Here is a 20,528-nt window from a genome sequence, read left to right on the forward strand (position 1 = left end):
TAGCCCAGATAGTCAGATATGACCATTCCCTTTGAACATGTCTGAAAAGCACACGTTTGAAGGAGGGATCCAGAATGGCATTCCATGATCTAGTACAGACTTCTTCCAGTGTATTCAAGGCAATCCAGTGCAGATTTTACACTTTAGCAAGGCATAATTGTCTCCTTCAGAGCTGAAGAGTTCTCTGGACACCCCAAAAGAAACAAATGCAAGGAGGGAGAACTATTTTTGCTTTTTACTTAATAACAAAGAGGAAGGTCAAGATCTCTTCTTACTAATGCCAGAGTGTAGGACAAGGAATAATCAATTCAAGTTGCAACAACCCAGATTCAGGCTGGACATCAGGAAAGGCTTCCTCAGTGTCAGAGCAATACAGCAGTGGAACCAGCTGCCTGAGAGATGGTGGACACTCCCACACTGGAGACATTCAGAAAGAAACTGGACAGCCATCTGAGTGGGATGGTGTAATTTGGTGTCCTGCAACAGCAGGGGGTTGGACTCGATGCCTTCATGGCCCCTTCTAACTCTTCTATGATTCCAAGCATGAAACCTCTTTCAAGGAAGTGTGCATTCTAGCAATGAAAGCCATCCTTTCAATAAAAATTGTGGCTAGCTGTAATACTCCTTTTATTCAGTGCCTATATAAATAAAGTTAATTGATCCCTGAGAAGAAACAGATACAGTTAACAAAATAAAGTATCACTTAGGCAGTTGCTTGTCTTCATTGCTATGGAGTCCACAGCAGGGCTAAAGACTCACAGTCATTGTTCCAAAAGTCTCTTGCTTAAGTCTCTTGCCATTTTGAAGAGTCCACAGTAGCTCTGATTGAATGGCTTAGCCCTCTATGTGTTGGTATTGGCCACTTGTTTCTTATGGAACTTTTAGTAGAATGACCCCCCCCACACACACACACAAAAAAGAGAGCCACCCACCAAAGTCCCACGTTAGTTAAAAATTAATAAATAAGAAAACAAAGCAAAACCGTACCTCCATCATGCTTTCTAATCTCTGAGCCAATTAGAACTCAGTATGTCAGAGACCATATAATATATCTGTATTGGGCAACAACATTTCTACCTAGTAACCAATATATTAGCATTTAAATTGGAAACTCCAGGAGGGCTAGAATTTTTCCCTGAAACCTTTTTGGTGGCATCTGATCAGTTCTCACCAATTGTTGCCTACATGACAATGGTAATTTATTATGTGCTATTGTATTTCAATGTATTTTATCATGCTGTAAGCCGCCCCGAGGTTTCGGCAAGGGGCAGCATAGAAATGTTATAATGATGATGATGATGATGATGATGATGATGATGACAGGCAAAGTGATATGCAGAACCCTTTGGAATGACTGCTTTGCTTGCTGCTAAAATTTAGTGTTTTTTCATTTAAAATGAAAGTCTGTGATGTCAATCTGGCTCAATCCCGAATATCAAGGCCAAGATAAATTATATAATTATGATTACTTTTAAATTCTTCTGCCCAGAAACAGGGCTGCCAGAATGCCTCATTCCACCCCAGATGTCTGGACAATACTTCTTTTCCACCTGCTGCACAGCAAGAACGGCCAGTGGGACAACACGGCCTGCATTCAGCCTGATCTCTTTTTGTGTATTCCCAAACTGTGCAGTTGTGTTGCTGCTGCCATCTCTATGCTGGTTCCTGCACTAGTTGGGGACTGTGCGAAGTTCTACCTGTGTTGTCCCTCGAATGTTATGTGTAACATAAGGGCAAGTAACAACAGCCCTTAGGAGAGGTTTGTAGTGAATATCATTCCTTTATCTCTGAAGTTCAGAAGGGGCTGCCTGTCCTTAAGTAGCAAAAACAATGCCATCTGCGAAGAAAAAGAAAATATTAGCAGGCTTGGGGGAGCCCTAAGGTGTGCAGAAGTACAAAAATGTTTTGTTGTTTAACTTTAATGCAGGAAGTGAAAACCTGAAACTACGTGATGAGGACTGCATGTGCTTAGCGGCCTCAGAGTGCTGACTTTCTGGAGAGGTTAAAAGGGATAAGGGAGTGGAGTGCCATGGATGAGGCCAGCTGCCTGGGTGGGACACTGAACAGGCACACTCCATGCTGCAACGTTTTGTTGCAGACCCCACCTGTGTTGTGCTAAGCATTGTCAGATATCATTAGAAGCTGTTACAAGGACTCCAACAGCAATTGCAGGGGTGACAAGACAACCCCCCCCCCCCAATATGTATGGATGGAGTCTCATGGAGAAAGCCTGTCTTTGTAATGAAGGAAGCTAGGGAGAACTGCCAAGTTATAAATTGTATTGTTTTGTTGTTTCATTGGTTGCAGCTAACTAGGGGAGGTGGCATGTTTATGCTGCTGCTAAGGACACAGGTGAGATATTTATAAGGGAATCCAATTAATTCCAAAAAAAAGTGATGTGCCAGTGTTAAATCAAGTTCATTTTAAAATGCAGCTGAACAGCCTCATAGCTAATGTCTGCTTCCCACAGTACTATGCTCCTGTAAGACTACAGCTCTCAGGACAAACCTAATGTCTGCTGGCAGAGATCAGTTTTCCTTCCCTGATCTGAAAATATAGCCTGAAGTGCCTGATCCTGCCTAATCTTGGAAGCTAAGCAAGGTTGGGCTTGGTGGAAATCTGGATGGGTACCCTGAATACTGCATTGAGCAGGCTGTTGGCCTCTTCCGACTGTTTGATTTCATGATAACACTAGAAAATAGTTGAAGATTTGTACGTGGGCAGGGGATTATGTGGAAAGGTGAGATTTGTAACAGCAGGGGTGTAGCGAGAGACCGGCTGGGAGATTTGCCAAGTATCTCAGATATCCATTGCAAAAAAAGGAAGGCTTGCCATTGGCCATTTGTATTGATTTTCCAAACTCTACTCATAAAGTAAGGCAATTTCCCTCAACCTGGCACTCTCCAGATGGGGTGGATAACTACATGCTGGTGTGTGCTGGTGGGAATTGTAGTTCAGGACGTCTGCAGGGTACTGGGTAGTGGGAGGGTGAAATGGAGTCTAAAGAAGACGCCACTCATAGTTCATAGAAGGTCAGGCCATCACTAGCAATCATCTTAACTGGATAGAAAGGAAAGGGATGTACCACACATGAAAGATCCATGATGCGATAAAATACTTCAAATATGAGATGGTAAGCAACCCAGTTACTTCCATGACATTTTGGAGAAATATTAAAGATTTTATTTCCCAAACCAAGATGAACATATGCAACTTATTTGACCTGATATATCCTCCAACTACCTTTACTTGCTTTTATTTCAAGTATCTGCACTGTTTTGTAAAGAACATTTTATGAACTGAGACACAGAAGATGTGTCTCAGTTCATAAAATGGTTCCCTTGCAAAGCTAGGGAACCAAGTTTCAATTTGGATGCCAGGAAGTACTTCCTGACAGTTAGGACCACCAGGGTATGGAATGGGCTTCCACGGGAGGTCCTTGAGGCCCCATTGGTGAGGGTGTTCAAGAATAGGCTGCAAATACCCATGGTAGGCATGTCAGGAGCAGAGCTGGCTGGAGCCAGGGGTCAGACTAGATGCCCTAGGATGCCCTTTCTGACTCGCTCTGTTTTCTATGTTTCTAAGATTATAAATGAAAAAAAATGTTGGTTGAAGGTAAATGCAAATAAAATTAAATGAAAAATTATCAGTGAAAAGTTTCAGGTGATCTGTTTATATTATTATATAATTATATACCTCAGTTTCCAATCAGTGTTCTAAGAAAAGTTCTGTCTGAAAAATAAATGATTTATTGCAGGATAATTAACAAATATGCCAAAATTTGCTTAGATTAATGACAAAACTCCTAGCAATAAATAGCATCTAAACTCTAGGGAGTTTAAAAAAGCAATTAGTTAAAATGTGAATGAGGAACAACGGAAAAAGAGTCTAGTAAGCTTGAATATAAAAGTTATTAAGGAAAGCAAATACAGCCAATTTACTAGTTTCCAGTATTTGCTCTGCCAGGTGCTTTTTCTAGGACTTGTCTGTTTTCTTGTGCAGCTTCTACTCCCCAAGAACCATCTTGGGGAGTTCTCTGTGCCACCCTGCCTGTTTATATGAAGCGGTCATTACAGACTGCAGAATGTGCACACAGATGGAAAGTCCTCAAAAAGTTGCTGAGTGCAGTGGGGAAGAACTTCTGGAGCCTCAGAAGCAGACATACAAATAAAAAATGTCCAGATGCTTCCACAACTCTGATGGCCCATCTTGTCTAGGTAAATACCCTCAGTACCTCATTCTGTGGAAACAAGCAACAGCCATTAGTTAAACCTTTTTTATGGAGGGGGTCACTGCTGATCATAAAGCCACTAAATGGTTAATGGATCCAGGGAGTTGCGGGGCAGCTTCTGGTTTCATTTTGCCTGCTTTTGTTGTAAGAAACTGCCAGTTAATATTAAGTACAGGTCTTGTTTAAAACTCATGGCTGTCTTTGGTCTCAATGAAGAATCCAAGAGGGTGCTTACACCCCTGCTGATTCCCTTCTGCCTCATCAATACGTTTGGCAAGTTGTGACCCAGCCAGTGTGTGCAAGCAGGACCCACACTTACACAAGGGAGATTTAGTACTTCCTAGGTGAAGAGCAGAAATGCTTGTTTCTGGAGGGGGGTAGATTAGTGGAACCCCCATATATTGGGAGCTGATCTGCCTCCTTCCAGAAACTGCCCTGCCTCCTCCTCGCAGGTTGCCAGGGAGGCTCTAGATCACACGCAAGTGGTAGAGGCGGGACTGGCATTTGAGAGTCCATGGGGCCAGCAATTCCACTCTGCGTTCTGCCTTGTGTAGTACTTCCAAATCTCCAGACCACCATTTTTCCTTTCCTTCTTCCAGGGAGTTCAGACAGGTTGAGAGAGCATGACTTACTCAAAGCTATGCAGTAAACCTCAAAGCTTAACCAAGATTTGGAAGTGGGTTTCCCACGTGAGGTACTCCTTTAGGGTGGTGGCCAGGCAGAGGAGGAGGCTGGGCTTCTGCCCTATTAGCAGAAGAGGCTATTCCAGCAGATTTGGCCTGCATGATGAGTTACACCCTGCTGAAAATGTCTCATCTCAAGGGCTGCAGCTTGCCTCTATAAGTGGGGATTGTTGCCAAACATCTGTATTCAATTCTGATTGTATGGGTCATTACTTGTCTTGCTACATGTGGGAGCATCACAATTTAATTCAGGCCATTGCAGCTTGTTTTATTTTGCTTTAAAATATATATCCTGTTTCACTTCTTCACATTGCTAATATGATGATGTCATAATAACTTGTGTCCCACCAAGCAAAACAGACTCCCAGCCAGGCAAGGCACCAGGGTTTGTATCGTCCTCATTTGTGCTGACTCTGATGGACAACAGTGCATAAGAAGCTAAGTCTGACCCATGGACCAGCTAGCTCAGTAAACTGACTCTCAGGGGTTTCAGGCAGACCTCTTCTCCAGCCCTGTCCACAGATGCTGGGGAGGGTGGACAACATTTGGCTTGATAGATCACCAGATGTATGGCCAGCTCAATAGGTTTGTTATAGTTACTCTAATTCATATTGTGACAATCTGAGGTTAGGAGTAATACATCTGAGCTCTTAGGAGAAAGCTCCCAATGGTCAGATTGAGAGTAACAGCTTCTAGCTATACTGATCAAGAACAACCAAGAGATGGTTTACAATTTCTTCCTACAACTCTCATAGAGGCTGAGGAATGCTGGGAGTTGTAGGCCTTTTTTAACTAGAACTGCACCCCAACTGTAAAATAAGGCTGAATGCTACAAAACGTTTTAAGATGTGCTTAGTACTTGTCACGTATTGCAGTTCCTTTATGGTTACTGGCTCCACACAGACAAGCAACTCATCAAAAGCAGTATTCAAGCTATTGTGATTAATAACTTCAATCCCAATTTGGAATAGTTTTGATTCCAATTATGCTGATTCCAGTTTTCTCATTTGTGCTGATGCAGGCAAAAACAAAGCACTCCCACACAAGAGGGAAACAGAAGCAACCTCAAAGTAATCTTATAGTTTGCAGATGCTCAAAAACCCTTGGAGGGGTGTGTGTGGAATCCAAACTCCTACGGCACAGAATAGGGAAAAGCGGAAGGTACATCTTGAGATGGTTTGGATTGCAACTTCCTGCCAGCATGCACAATGGTCAGGAACGCTTGGAGTTAAAAGTTCAGTGGCTTGGAAAAGAGGAGGAGGAAAAAGAGGAGGAGACCCACAGAACTGAAGGGGGGCGAGTTTTCACATTCTCTGGATAGGTCATGTCTGAATTCCTCTTGAAAAACTATTTTTAAAAATCTTCAGGAAAAGAATTGAGAACTGTTCATAAACATCGAGAGAGTAAGATTTTAACTTAGCTGGAACTGGGAGCATATTTATTGGCCCTATAAATAGAGGGCAAAGAGAACCCAGATGAAGGAACAATCCCCCAAACTAACCTCTGTGCACAGACTGCGGGACTGACTTTTGGAAGGAAACACAAGAAAACAGGCCAGATCGAATGAAGTGGCTGGTGCGCTGAACAGAAGCACTTCACACTGCAACACGTCGTTGCAGGTCCTACTTGTATTCTTTTGAAGGAAGCTGAACTTTCGGAGAAGGGCCTCTCTCCTTCCCTCCATCTCCTCCCGGGTCGTATTTGCCTTTGGCTGCGGAGAAAGATCACTGGTGGGGTAGCTAAACGCAAAGGATGTGCAACGCCTGCGAAAGGCGCGGCGACTTGAAATTCTGTAAGCAGCCGCGTGAACACTCGCAGCGTGTAACGCACGAACGGGCCGAGTCAGAGAGCAGAAAGCCTATTTCTCTTGAATGGCCTGCAGGGGGCCATTTCCAGAGGCTCGGGTCCCTCCTCTCGAAGGGGAGAGGAATGGAGATTGTAATCCACCCGCCCTTTTTGTTTCCAGAGAGCGCAGGTTGCATGTGCAGGGAAAGAGGGCTTGCAGATCGCCTTCGTACTCTCTCGGAAACAAATCGCGTCCCCTCCTTTCGCGCGGCAGACGCAAACGGTCGTTTTATTAAAGTTTAATAATTTTATATGCAAACGATGAATTAGTGCCTTTCCTTGTTGAGAGAAAAGACGGCTGTCTGTGTTTGGCCTTGGCTGAGATGAGCTGCTGCAATTCAAGTTCTGTTCCTTTGCGCTGAGGAGCGGGGGTCAAGTGGAGGTTAATATCTGAGGAAGCATGGGAATACCCGATCCTAATGTTAATAAACTGGATCTCCATCCTAGTGCTGTTCAGATATGTTGGACTACAACTCCCAGCATCCCTCAGCCTACCGTCTGAGGGGCGCCAATTTGGGGCAAGCCTGCATATGCCCCTGCTGTTCGTATTTAATTCAACTCCTGCCCCAAACACACACGTCGCCGCAACGGTTGTGGGAGGCTCCGCAAGGAAGCCAAAGAAATACGTGCGGTTTGTGGTCTGCCTCGTCGGTGCTGCAGCGGTTCACGTCAGACGCACCAGCTCGGGAGGCGGGCACGTGTTGAGTTACCGGCCCGCTCTTGCCTCCGCCCGTATTTAGGTCGTAACTTCACAAGCGGTGGCTTTTCCCATTTCGGCGGATAAGCCAAGCCAAGCCAAGCCAAGCCACGGGGGTGGATGGGCTGGGCATGGCTTTTGTGGGCAGGGTGTTGTGTTTTAAAGCGCGGCGAGCCAAGCTGTGCTAGTGGCCCTTTAAGAGCCCGGAGAGCGGGGCTGGATCTGCGCGCATAACCACAACTGCCTGTGCCGGAGCTGGGATAGGCTGCCTTGGCAGGGATGGACTGGGAGGAGTCATCCCGCATCTGTAAACTCTGGACAGGGAACGAGGGAAGGGGGTAGAACTGGGGGGAGGAAGAGGAAGCAGAAGCAGACGCCGAGGGTGCTCTGTGGCTTAAGCTTGCCTATCTTAGGCGCGCAAGCGCTGCTTTTCTTTGCAATCGCGGCTCTTAAAAGTTCATACGTTTCGGCAGGAGCCTTGGTTGTACCGACCTCCTGGAGAAAGGGGGCTCTTTGGTCTCTTCCCACCCCCTTCCAGACCAAGATTTGCACTGTTTTTAGTTTGCTTCTGGGGTTCGGGTTGCAGAGGACCAAAGCTATGCCCCGGAAGAGTATCTTGGAGGTGAAGGTGCTGGACGTGCAGAAAAGGCGAATTCCCAACAAGCATTATGTGAGTGGGTTGTGTGTGTGACTTGTGTTGGTTGGAAAGAAGAGTTTGGAGTGCTGTGAATGCTCTAAAGCCTTTAGTGATTCCTCGTCCTCCTTTGGGAAGGAAACCCTCTGCCCCAGTTGGAGCGACTTTGCTGGGATCCTGTAGATACCTTTGTGTTTGTGTGTGTTTATGTGTGTGTTGCAACTAAGAAGCAGAAGGACCTCCTCGCTAAGTTATCTTAGTGAGTTCTGTGTGGTCCTCTCTTTTCCATGCTGGATCCACGATGAGTGAATGTTGTAATTGGAATATTCAGCCCATGTATGTACTGTAACTTCCTAGCAAGCCAGGCAGGAAGTTATTACCGCCTGCGCCTTCTTTCTTTCTTTCTTTTTTCCCACCAGTGCGGACTTTACAAAGGCAGGACTGTGCATGTTGACCAGCCCATCAGTTAGTCTAGCCAGTTCTCTGGCTGTGGGATGGGGAGGGTTACATCTCTCTTGCCGTTTGTCTTAAAAGTTTGCTTGAAATCTTAAACTGCTGGGGGGGGGGATCTGGAGAGCAGCTGCTCTCCTGGCACAGAATCTGCTGCATGGATCATGCTCTCCTGGCACAGAATCTGCTGCATGGATCGCTCTCTATTCTCTTACAAAGGAAAGTAGTGGGTTTTCTGCCAGATTCTTGTTCCCAGCTCTGAACTTGATGGCCTTTTTTCATAGTGAAGACAATATGCCTGCTCCACTAGATTTTCGGTGGTTGGGGTCTGTGTGTGAGAGAGAGGGGTGGGGAGAGGTTTGCTTAGTCCTGGGCATATCCAAGGCAAGAAGACCTGTGGTTATTCCCTGCCTTTATGCCCACTCTGCTCTGCAGGCGTTGTAGGATGATGAGAACCAGGCTGCAATGTGTCAAAACTGACAGATTCTATCTGGAGTGTGTCTCCGCTGGGTCTGGTGACTGGCAGGCTGGAGGCTGCCGCATGTCACTTCAGCTAAAGCAGGGTGTGTCTGCTGAAGAGCAAGCGCCCCTTGTTGCAGGATCTGTTCTCCTTTCCACTGGCATCCTGTCTATTTCACAAAACATCCTCAAGTTACACAGTTTAGTACGATGAACCTACATTATGCAAGACAGATTGCATGGGAATGCAGTCGCAAGGAGTTGGACTGGCCACTCTGAAAAAGAATCTCGGGCAATGTTTAATTCATTCATGGGTGGAAAAAGGAGCAATGGGGTGAAACTGTGTGAATAGGAGACTTCAGGGACTGAAGATTGTGTTTGACATATGGGAAGCTGGTTGTTTCTGAGAACAATGTGATAACAAGTTGAGTAGGAGCTAGTTAGGATGCAGAGGAGAACAAGGAGTGAATGGTAGTATAGGATGAAAGGAGAATAGCGAGTACATATTTCTCAACCTCATAGCCTCATATGCTGCACTAGGTAATTATTAACACAAGAAACACAAATGGGTGAGGAGATAGCATTTTCTGTACCCTTTTCTAATTGTGTAGTTGCTTGTATACATTAGGCAAAACTCTTAATGATCAGAACTCATGAGTTTTTTTCCTGTTTGTGATAAGCTGCTCTGAGAACCCAGGTGCTGTGATGATTTTCTGATCATTATATATTTATACACTGCCATTAAAGTATACTGGAGCGGGCAGACTTTAGGATTGATGTGCATAGTTTGTTTTTTACTGGAAGTTTGAGATCCACCAACAAATCAAATTTCAAGTGTGGCACAGTAGAATTTCTATTCACTTAGAATTAAGGAACAAAATGCCACTGAGCACAAGGTTAACCCCAGGATTAGTTTTCTGAGAAGTGCCGATCTCCTACTTCTTTTGCATACAAATCAACTCCTTTTTCTCTCCTTAGCTTTTTTGGTTTCAGAAAACTAGTTTCTGGGTGCAGGGGAGGGGAGATGGGTCAGTTTTCTTGTTGCTGTTAAACCTTGGGAGTCAGCAGTCTGTGGAGCTCCTTTTCGCAAGACTTTGAGCCTGAGATCTACACGTGAGACCTCATAAGAACCCTGTAAAGTAGATAGGCTAGGCTGAGAGAGAGCATGACTGGTCCAAGGTCACTCCATGAGCCTCGGGATTTCAACATGGGCCTCTCCATTCATAATCCAACACTGTCCTTTACACTCCGCACTGGTTCTCTGCAGCTCTGCTCCTACAATCTGCACATTTTTTTACAGCATTGCATGGCATAAAGTGGGACTACTTCTACAGTATTAGTTTTCATACAGGCTTCAGTCCCTTTGTCTTCAAGGTTCGATGCACAAGGGAGGAGGATGTATGAGCCTGAGACTTAGGGAACCACATTTCTGTTTGCCATGGTGAATGTGCCAGCACCCTTTCATGAGTGTGATGATAGGAGCTGCTCTTCAGTTTGGGAAGATGGGGAACAATTCCCACTTGACGGAGTGGCAGAGGGGACCCAAGCCCCAGCTTCAAACTGAAGGAAGGCTGGTGCAACTGCTGGCTTTATTTATTTATTTATTTATTTGATTGATTTTTTTTGTCTACTGTCCACTATCATGTAGTCTTGCAGTGGTCTTAGAAATAAAACAAAGCTTTGCAGTGACTTCTACCAACCCAAGTGTCAGCTCTTCCTCCTAGCTCTGGAAGGGGAAGCTTGGGGCTAGACAGCCCAATAGCAGGTAGTTAACATGCTTGAGGTACCTCAGCTGTTCGACATCATAAGCCCCTGTTCCTACTCCAGCACTGAACATTTGAAGATGATGAAGATGATTGAAGTTGTGAAGAACCAGCTTCTTAATGAAGTGCCATGTTGGATCAGTCCAAAGGTTCAGCTTGTCTAGCATTAGTTTCCAACAGCTGTTAGCCAGATGCCTTGATGAGGCTAAGTGTAATCTTGGATGAGAGAAACAAACTGATAATGAAGAATTGAATGGGCACTATACTTAAGCATTTGCTGCAGGGAAATCAAGACAAACTGTTCAACTCCTCTTGCTCTTACTGATTCTTTACTGGCAAGGTACCCACTAGGCTAGATCCCCCATAGCCCCTCTTGCTTCCAAACATGTCGCCTGCTGCGGGAAACGACGGAGTAAATAAAACAGGGCAGGGAAGCATTTGTAGGGGAACTGATGAGTGGGAATGCATTAAGTGACCTCCTGCTTGCTAATTCATCCTTGCAAATATCTTTCTTCCCATCCGGCATTAGAGTTAGAAGACAAAATGTGTGATGTGGCTGCTTTCCAAGTCTGTGTTCACCTTGTAGCATATTGTTGTGTCCTTACTGTGTATTTTTCAGTTTCCAAAATGGCAAGAACTTTTGCTGGGCGTGTATTCCTGATGAATTGGTTGAGATACAATTACCAATTTCATTGCTTATCTAGGATTGTTTCCACTGAGGAAAAAAATTATTTGAAATGAACCGAAGACTCATCGTTGTTTGCCCCCAGCTGTATTGTATGCATTGTTTCTTCACTGGTGACCTTCCAGTGATTCTCAGTCTTGGCTACCCGACTCCCTCTAACAGCTGTCAGGAAAGAATTAGAATTGTTCGAGGAGGCTTGGAACTGGAATGAATCACAGGCAAGTTCAATGTGTGCAAATTTCTCCATTTGATACATTACCATATGGAGAATGTGGAACCACACTCTAGGCATGAGTAACCTGCAGCCATGTTTTCAACTGCTGGATAAAAATGAGAAGCTGCATCTGGCTCCTTGTGTGTACAGTCTTAGTGTTTTAGGCTTGCTCCACATGGCTATATACCATGAAGTTTCCCGGATGATCTTCAGTTGCTGGTTAGGCTTGTATGTTATGTTAAAGGACCCTGTGAATCAGCCAGCATGGGCTGGTTGTTCATGGAGCAGCCAACAGAAAACATGACAAAGGATTGGGCTTGCCATGGCTTTTTTCTCCCCCATTCCCCTCAGTCTTCCTGCTGGCTCTGGTACATATCACAGGTGCCTGTGGCAGAACCCCATGTTGCCTTAGTCTCTGCATCAGCACCCGTCTGTGATTGGTCCACTGAGATTGCCAGGTACTGAGGAAGACTCTGCCACAAAACACATCAGATTGCCAAATGGACTTTTCAGAGTCGTTACGAATGTAGGCGTTCACACAGCAGTGAAATTCCTTGGGGAAAATAAAGCTGGCAAACAAGGCTGACTCTCTAATACGTGTAGCCCAGCATACGGATATCCTGCTCTTGCCAATATTCTAGGTGATTTCATCCTCCATTTCAGAGCTTGCCTTTATGAAAGTCACTTTATTTTACATTTAAGAACACCGGCTGCCAAAGTTCATTCTCTTCAGCCATTTTGGGCTCCCTTCCTGCTTGTTGCCTCCATTGCTAACCGGCACATCTTAATATTCATGATTTTTAGGGACAATGGGTGGAAGGTGGTGAGAAGTGTTGAGGGAGGATGGTGGTTCAACTTGCAAGATTGTAAGGGGGACGGGATTTTCCTGCTTTGACTGGCAGCTCTCTGGCTGTTCTCTGCAACACATGATCAAATTGGCCTGCTGGGTTTGGATGACACAACATGCCACCACGGCCATTAACAACTCTAGAGCAAGCCATGGATTCCCAGGATGGCTTGTTTGTGTAAAGTCAGTCGCTTTGCTGAAACCATGCTGAGTTCACAAGATACAGCAAACCTACCATAGCTGATCACCTATGGTGCATTGCTGTTTCACATTCACCAGATCACTGTCTGTCTCCATTTAATCTGCCTTGCAAGGCTGTTGTAAAGATAAGTGGGGTAGGAATCATGCATGCAGCCTTGGGCTCCTTGGAGGAAAGGTGAGATATAAAATATATTTTTAAAATATGTCCTTGTGTCTGAAATCCTGTGAATTAGATGAGTGCTGGAGTGAGCGAGAATACCGTCTGTTCCTATCTGAATCAGTATATAAGAACAAGGAAGACTCTCAAAGACAGTTAATTATATATGTGCCAAGCCTATTTTTAAACCAGTAAGTGCAGAGAGTGAATCATCTTGTCCTTGACTCCCTATGGCAGCATTCCCCAACTGGGTGCCCTCCAGGTATGTTGGACTGCAACGCCAAAGACACCTAATTATATTCGGCAGGCACCAGGTTGGGTTAGGCTGACCTACAGGCAGCCTGTGCGGTGCTATAGCCAATCACAAATATGTTTAGGACTTCTCAATGACTTGAACATGAACTTGCTTTTCAATTCTCCAAAGGCAGTTGCTTTAGTATGCGTGAGCCTGAAAAACTCTATGCTCAGTGAACTATAGTCTGACCTAGAAAAGACCTGTGAAGTTGAGATCATTTTATTTTTTTGGACAGATCAAAATTTGTAATATCCTCTTAAGGGTGGGGAGTTATCTTTTCAGGTGTGGTACTGTCATGGTGGGATTGAGTCTATCATGACTATGGGGACGATCATGAACACAATCTTTCAAGCTTTTTGTGCGACTTCCGTAGGCAGAAACTCATATATATGTTAATTCAAAGGATAAATTCATATAAAATACTTCTTTGAAATTTCCTTTCCGTAAATAACGGTTGCAGGATATTCTTGTCAAGGAAGTGACAACTGAGGGTTTTAACTTCATCAGTTTGTCATTTTCAAGCTGTTAGTATCCTCTTATGTAGCTGAGTGGCAACTCTGTAGTGAGGCTTTTGTTTTAATGGAATGTCACTAGATTTTGAGTGCACGTTCCTGTTTCATCATTCAGTGAGATAGTGACAGAGTTCTGTAACGATAAAGCGCAAGAGTTTCACTAGCTTCAGCCTTCTGATTTGCCTTTGCTGGCTGTGTGTTGGCTTGAGGTTGGCTCGCTGAGCAGAGGGCAAACTTGAGCATGCATCTATCAGAAGCGCACATTGAAGTCCAAGTCCAGTTTGCAGCACGGTGGAGGTAGCTGTGAGTGTAAATTTGAATCCAGACTGCCTGATCAGAGGATGCTTTTGCCAGCGGCACAAACAAGGTGCTGTTTAGAAGTTGTCTGTCCATGTACCAAAATACAGGCATGCCTCATTTTATTGTGCTTCGCTTATACTGAGCTTTGCAGATAATGCATTTTTTACCGATTGAAGGTTTGTGCCAATCCTGCATTGAGCAAGCCTCTCGGCGCCATTTTTCCAACAGCATTTGCTCACTTTGGGTCTCTGTGTCCCATTTTGGTAATTTTCTCAATATTTCAAACTTTTTCATCATTATTGTATTTGTTATGGTGATCTGTGATCTTTGTTACTATTGTAACGTCATGATGGTTAGCATCATGACATTTAGCAATAAAGTAGTTTTAATTAAGGTATGTACATTTTTTAGACATAATGCTACTGCACAATTAATAAATAACAGTATAGTGTAAACATAACTTTGATATGTACTGGGAAGCCAACTTCATGTGACTCACTTTATTGCAATAATTTCTTTATTGTGAACCCATAGTATCTCCAAGGCATGCCGTACGTTGGACTGCATTTCCGGGACACTGGCAAAGTGTGCATGCTTTCTGCGTCATAGTCGCATCTGCTAGATTTCAAGCTTTCATGGACATAATTGGTTGCTCATCTTTAAAAGGGCACTGAGTATCCTGGAATGTTTCCAGAGTATGGCAGTATATAATTGCTGTGTGATTGGAATGTCTGGAGAAAAAGCTCAAAGAATGATCTGTTTAGTCTGAAGAAACAAGTTCTTGAGCAGTGATTTCATGAGAAAAAACCCATTTGGGAGGGTCACATGGTAGAGTAGAAGCAAATGTATTGATTATGTCACATAACTTAGTTTTCTGACAGGGAAATGAGAAAGTTGCATTTCATGGTTGGTACTTCTTTGTCAAGGCAAGATAGGATATAATTATGATATCAAGTTTTCTTACAATATGAACAGTTTTCTGTCACTATGTGGCTGATACCAGTATGTGTCTTGGACAAATGAATGATTCAATACATGTTTGGAGAACAAGACTTATGATCCTTAGAAGATAAGTGGACCATTCACAAGTCTAGATTGTTTTGCTAAAAATTAAATTTCCAAAGGTATGATTACCCTTCCTGTCCATTACTTCTCCAGCTTATAGAAAGAATGACAATTTGCAGGCCTTCTCATGGTGGCACCCAGCTTATGAAACAGCCTTTCCAGAGAAGCTTACTTGCTGCCATCTTTATGGTCTTTTCAAAACCAGGGGAAGATTGTTTTATTTGCTTGGCTCTTTAAAGTAAATTATATTTTATTGGCTGGTTCTTTCCACTTAAAATCCATATTTTAGTTTTAATAGGCGTTTGTTTGTTTTGTGAGCCACCCAACTTGTGTTGTGGGTCTTCTGTATAAATATGGTAACTAAATACTGTCAGATTTGATGAAGAAAACATTGTCATCCAGATGAGTGATGTGGCAAAGCCCTGAGGTTGCAGAAAAGACTCCAGCTTGGAGAGCCATTTTCTGTCCCGTCAGTCTGTGCAGTTCTTTTTGCTCTGACTGAAGCCTTGAAGATGGATCAGGGTTTTTTGGGACTGGTGTTGAGGGGGCATTCTGGTGGTCAGGGAGGGGTGAGGCATTGCGTGCTTTTGACACCTTCAGGCGGTGCCTCTGCTTTTCCTTATGAGGTGGGGAAAACATTTAGATGGCCAGAATTGGCTGCCTACATGATTTTGAGGGCAAGGGGAGCATGGAGGCAATTTTTGCTTCCACACTCTTTGCATGCTAGACAGGATGCTGATAACCTTCCCGGCCACATAGTATGGTGCCTTTAGGCTCTCACCTGGTTAACTGTATCTTAATTAATTGTGTGCATTTTAAGTGCTTGAATTTGCATTTGGAGATGCATAAAACTGGAGCTCTGAGGAAAGGAATATGCTTGCCATTACAGTAGTATTTTCAGAGCAGCGTTTTCTTCTGCACTAGGCACAAAAGGCAGTGTTTCCTTACATGTTCGCCACTGCATGTGATACATACAAACCATGGGGAGCAGCCTGTGGGCCACATGTGGTGGTCCCAGTGTGGTCTGCAAAGCTGGCAGGGCCTCTCAAGCTCTTCCCATAGCCCAGCGGATTAGCTTAATGGTAGCAGGGAATAACACTGTTGTAGAGTTGCTGTTAGTACTCTGATTAAGCTGGGCATCTTCTTAAACTGATCGTGCTGTAGCATAAACTTCATCCTGCTAAAAACACAGAAATGTGGCCATTGGCTTTGGGGTTTTAGTAGCATTTGATGAATCAAAGATGGCTCTTCTGGGGGTTTTTCTGGTTTGTGTTGATGTTTTTTCATATCAACATGGGTATTATGGATGCAAGGCGGAAGGATGGCTTGTAAATATTTTGTATAATAGTTCCAGAGTCTCAGTCTTGAGGCACTTCAGCTTCTACCAGTAACAAAAGTTATTGTACAGACATTCCATCTTTTCCCCTTTAATGGATTTCTTTAGAAAGAAAAAAAGATGGTAGAAGCTGTGAGCAAACATGGGAGGGTTATCCATGAATGACAACTACCTCTGGCTCCTCTTAATATTCTGTGTTTGCACAGTAAAACTTGCACAGTAAAATACTTGGCTGGAAGCACCATTGGATTAATTTGGACAGTGTGTATGCAGGAGCCTCCAAAGTCTGATTTAGTGTTACGCAAGTGCCCTCTCACAACACTGGTAGTGTCCTGTGCACATTCTCATCTGGTCCTGAATTTGGATGAGAGTTGCACACTACACAGCTGCTACCATGAAAATTCAGAAATGATAGCACAGCTGCAGCGTTATTCTTACATTTTCCAGCCTCTAGGCAGAAAATTGATGCATAATTTTCTAAAAATGGGGATCAGATCCCAGTTTCATGACCCACATGTCTTTAACTGGTAAAGCTATTGAAAGATTTATACCTCTCTGCACATTAAAATAATAAAAGGTCACTTTTTGAAGAGAGTATAGGATTCTACATGTACCCACTTCTTCTGGTTATGAGGATGATCCAAATGAACCAAATAAATTGAAGTGAAGAAGTAATCTCAACTGTGTTCTAGCATTTCAGTCTGATTCTTAGTGTCATACTGCCTTCCTCTTAGGCTCTGTCTTAAGCCCATCTGTGCTGCATTTGTTAAAATATTAGACAATTGCTAACACTGGGTGCTTTGTTGTTGTTGTTATTAGTCACGAAGTCGCGTCCGACCCATCGCGACCCGATGGACAGCATTCCTCCATGCCTTCCTGTCCTCCACCATCCCCTGGAGTCCACTCAAGCTCACACCAACTGCTTCAGTGACTCCATCCAGCCACCTCATCCTCTGCCGTCCCCTCCTTCTTTTGCCATCTATTGTACCCAGCATTAGGCTCTTCTCCAGGGAGTCCTTCCATCTCATTAGGTGGCCAAAGAATTTGAGTTTCATCTTCAGTATCTGGCCTTCTAAAGAGCAGTCAGGGTTGATCTCCTCTAGGACTGACCGGTTTGATCACCTTGCAGTCCAAGAAACTCGCAGGAGTCTCCTCCAGCACCACAATTCAAAGGCCTCAATTCTTTGGTGCTCAGCCTTCCTTATGGTCCAGCTTTCACAGCCATGGATTGCAACTGGGAAAACCATAGGCTTGAGTATACGCACTTTTGTTGGCAGGGTGATGTCTCTGCTTTTTAGTATGCTGACCAGATTTGCCATAGCTTTCCTCCCAAGGAGCAAGTGTCTTTTAATTTCTTGTCTTCATTCACAGTGTGCAGTGATGTTGGAGGCCAAGAAAATGAAATTTGTCACTACCTCCATTTCTTCCTTTCTATTTGCCAGGAAGTGGTAAGACCAGATGCCATGATCTTAGTTTTCTTAATGTGGCGTTTCAAGCCAACTTTGCACTCTCCTCTTTCACCTAATCAAGTGGCTGTTTCATTCCTCTTCACTTTCTGCCATTAGAATGGTATCATCTGCCTATCTGAGGTTGTTGATATTTCTCCCAGCAATCTTAATTCCAACTGGTGGTTCATCTAGCCTCACCTTTCTCATGATGTGCTCTGCATATAAGTTAAATAGGCAGGGCGACAGTATACAGCCTTGTACTCCTTTCCCAATTTTGAACCAATCAGTAGTTCCATGTCCAGTTCTAACTGTTGCTTCTTGATCCACATACAGGTTTCTTAGGAGACAAGTAAGATGATCAAGTACTCCCATCTCTTTGAGAACTTGCCACAATTTGTTGTGATCCACATAATCAAAGGCTTTAGCATAGTCAATGAAGCAGAAGTAGATGTTTTTCTGGAACTCCCTAGCTTTCTCCATGATCCAGCATATGTTGACAATTTGATCTCTAGTTCCTCTCCCTCTTCGAAATCCTGCCTGTAATTCTGGTAGTTCTCGGTCCACATACTGCTGAAGCCTAGCTTGTAGGATTTTGAGCATACCTTTGCTAGCATGTGAAATGAGTGTAATGGTGTGGTAGTTTGTACATTCTTTGGCATTGCCCTTCTTTGGGATCGGAATGTAAACTGACCTTCTCCAGTCCTGTGGCCACTGTTGAGTTTTCCAAGTTTGCTGGCATATTGAGTGTAGCACTTTTACTGCATCGTCTTTTAAGATTTTGAATAGCTCAGCTGGAATGCTGTCACCTCCACTAGCTTTGTTGTTGCTTAGACTTCCTAAGGCCCATTTGACTTCACATTCCAGGATGTCTGGCTCGAGGTCAGTGACCACCCCATCGTGGTTATCAGGGATGTTAAGTTCTTTCTTGTATAGTTCCTCTGTGTAATCTTGCCACCTCTTCTTAATCTCTTCTGCCCCTGTTAGGTCCTTGCCATTTTGGCCCTTTATCATGCCCATCTTTGCATGAAATGTTCCCTTTATATCTCCAATTTTCTTGAAGAGATCTTTGGTCCTCCCTATTCTATTGTTTTATTCGATTTCTTTGCACTGTTCATTTAAGAAGGCATTCTTATCTCTTCTAGCTATTCTCTGGAATTCTGCATTCAATTGGGTGTATCTTTCCTTTTCTCCGTTGCCTTTCGCTTCCCTTCTTTCCTCAGCTATTTGTAAAGCTTCCTCAGACAGCCATTTTGCTTTATTGCATTTCTTTTTCTTTGGGATGGTTTTAGTTGCTACCTCTTGTACAATGTTGTGAACCTCCGTCCATAGTTCTTCAGGCACTCTATCAGATCTAATTCCTCAAATCACCTCTACTGTATATTCATCAGGGACATGATTTAGGTCATACCTGAGTGGCCTAGTGCTTTTCCCTACTTTCTTCAATTTAAGCTTAAATTTTGCAACGAGAAGCTCATGATCTGAGCCACAGTCAGCTCCTGGTCTAGTTTTTACTGACTGTATAGAGCTTCTCCATCTTTAGCTGCAGAGCACATAGTCAATCTGATTTCTGTGTTGACTGTCTGGTGATGTCCATGTGTAGAGTCATCTCTTGGGTTGTTGGAAAAGAGTGTTTGCTATGAGCATCATATTCTCTTGACAAAATTCTACCAGCCTGTGCCCTGCTTCATTTTGTACTTCAAGGCCAAACTTGCCTGTTATTCCAGTTATCTTTTGGCTTCCTACTTTAGCATTCCAATCCCCCATGATGATAAGGATGTCATTTTTTGGTGTTAATTCTAGAAGGTGTTGTAGGCCTTCATAGAACTGGTCAATTTCAGCCTCTTCAGCACCAGTGGTTGGGGCATAGACTTGGACTACTGTGATCATTCTGTCATTTTGGAGATTGTATCCCAGTACTGCTTTTCCTACTCTTTTATTGACTATGAAGGCTACTCCATTTCTTCTGAGGGGTTTTTGCCCACATTAGTATACCTGATGCTCATCTGAATTAAGTTCACCCATTCCTGTCCATTTTAGTTCACTGATTCCTAAGATGTCAATGTTCAGTCTTGTCATCTTTTGTTTGACCACATCCAGCTTGCCTTGATTCATGGATCTTACATTCCAGGTTCCTATGGAGTATAGATCTTTACAGCATCAGACTCTTCTTTCATCACCAGATATATCTGTAACTGAGTGTCCTTTCGGCTTTGACCCATTCGCTTCATTCTTTCTGGCGCTCCTAGTACTAGCCCTCTGCTCTTCCCCAGTAGCATATTGGACACCTTTGACCTGTGGGGCTCATCTTCCAGCATCCTATCTTTTTGCCTTTTGGTACTGTCCATGCTATGTGAGGCCATAGTTGATGAAATCTCACCCCCTTATTGGAAGAATTTCCTTGCCTTGGTATAAGTTATTGGAAGTATCCTGTAGCTTCAAGAGCTGAGAAGGGGGATCATGGCTAGCTGGCTTCCCCTCCTTTCCCCATTCAGTTGCTTGTGCAGCATATTTTCTTACAGTTCCGTTACAGTTGGACAAATACCAGTTGCATTTCTCTAGCAGTTTGTCACTTCTGGCAGTTTTCCTTTTGGCTATTTTTTCCAGCCCTGTTTCCCTCCATATGTGCTCATTACAGCTTCTGAAGGGACATGGAATACTGGGAGGGATCTGTATTATGTGGATGAGATCATACAAGAAGGTCTCTGT

At 43.8% G+C, this 20,528-nt stretch overlaps 1 protein-coding gene across 1 annotated transcript in view; it reads left to right on the forward strand.

Moving 5' to 3' along the window:
- The first annotated feature begins 7,799 nt into the window (after nucleotides 1-7,799).
- SH3PXD2B (SH3 and PX domains 2B) overlaps nucleotides 7,800-20,528 on the forward strand; it is a 131,641-nt gene continuing 118,912 nt past the window's right edge. Inside the window, exon 1 of the mRNA XM_044454660.1 lies at nucleotides 7,800-8,126. Coding sequence (XP_044310595.1) covers nucleotides 8,055-8,126 — 72 coding nt within the window. The 5' untranslated portion in view covers nucleotides 7,800-8,054. The remainder of the gene's footprint in view (nucleotides 8,127-20,528) is intronic.

Source organism: Varanus komodoensis, unplaced genomic scaffold (genome assembly GCF_004798865.1).
Source record: "Varanus komodoensis strain SLA01 unplaced genomic scaffold, ASM479886v1 scaffold7_3, whole genome shotgun sequence".
In the NCBI taxonomy this organism is placed as follows: Eukaryota; Metazoa; Chordata; class Lepidosauria; order Squamata; family Varanidae; genus Varanus; species Varanus komodoensis.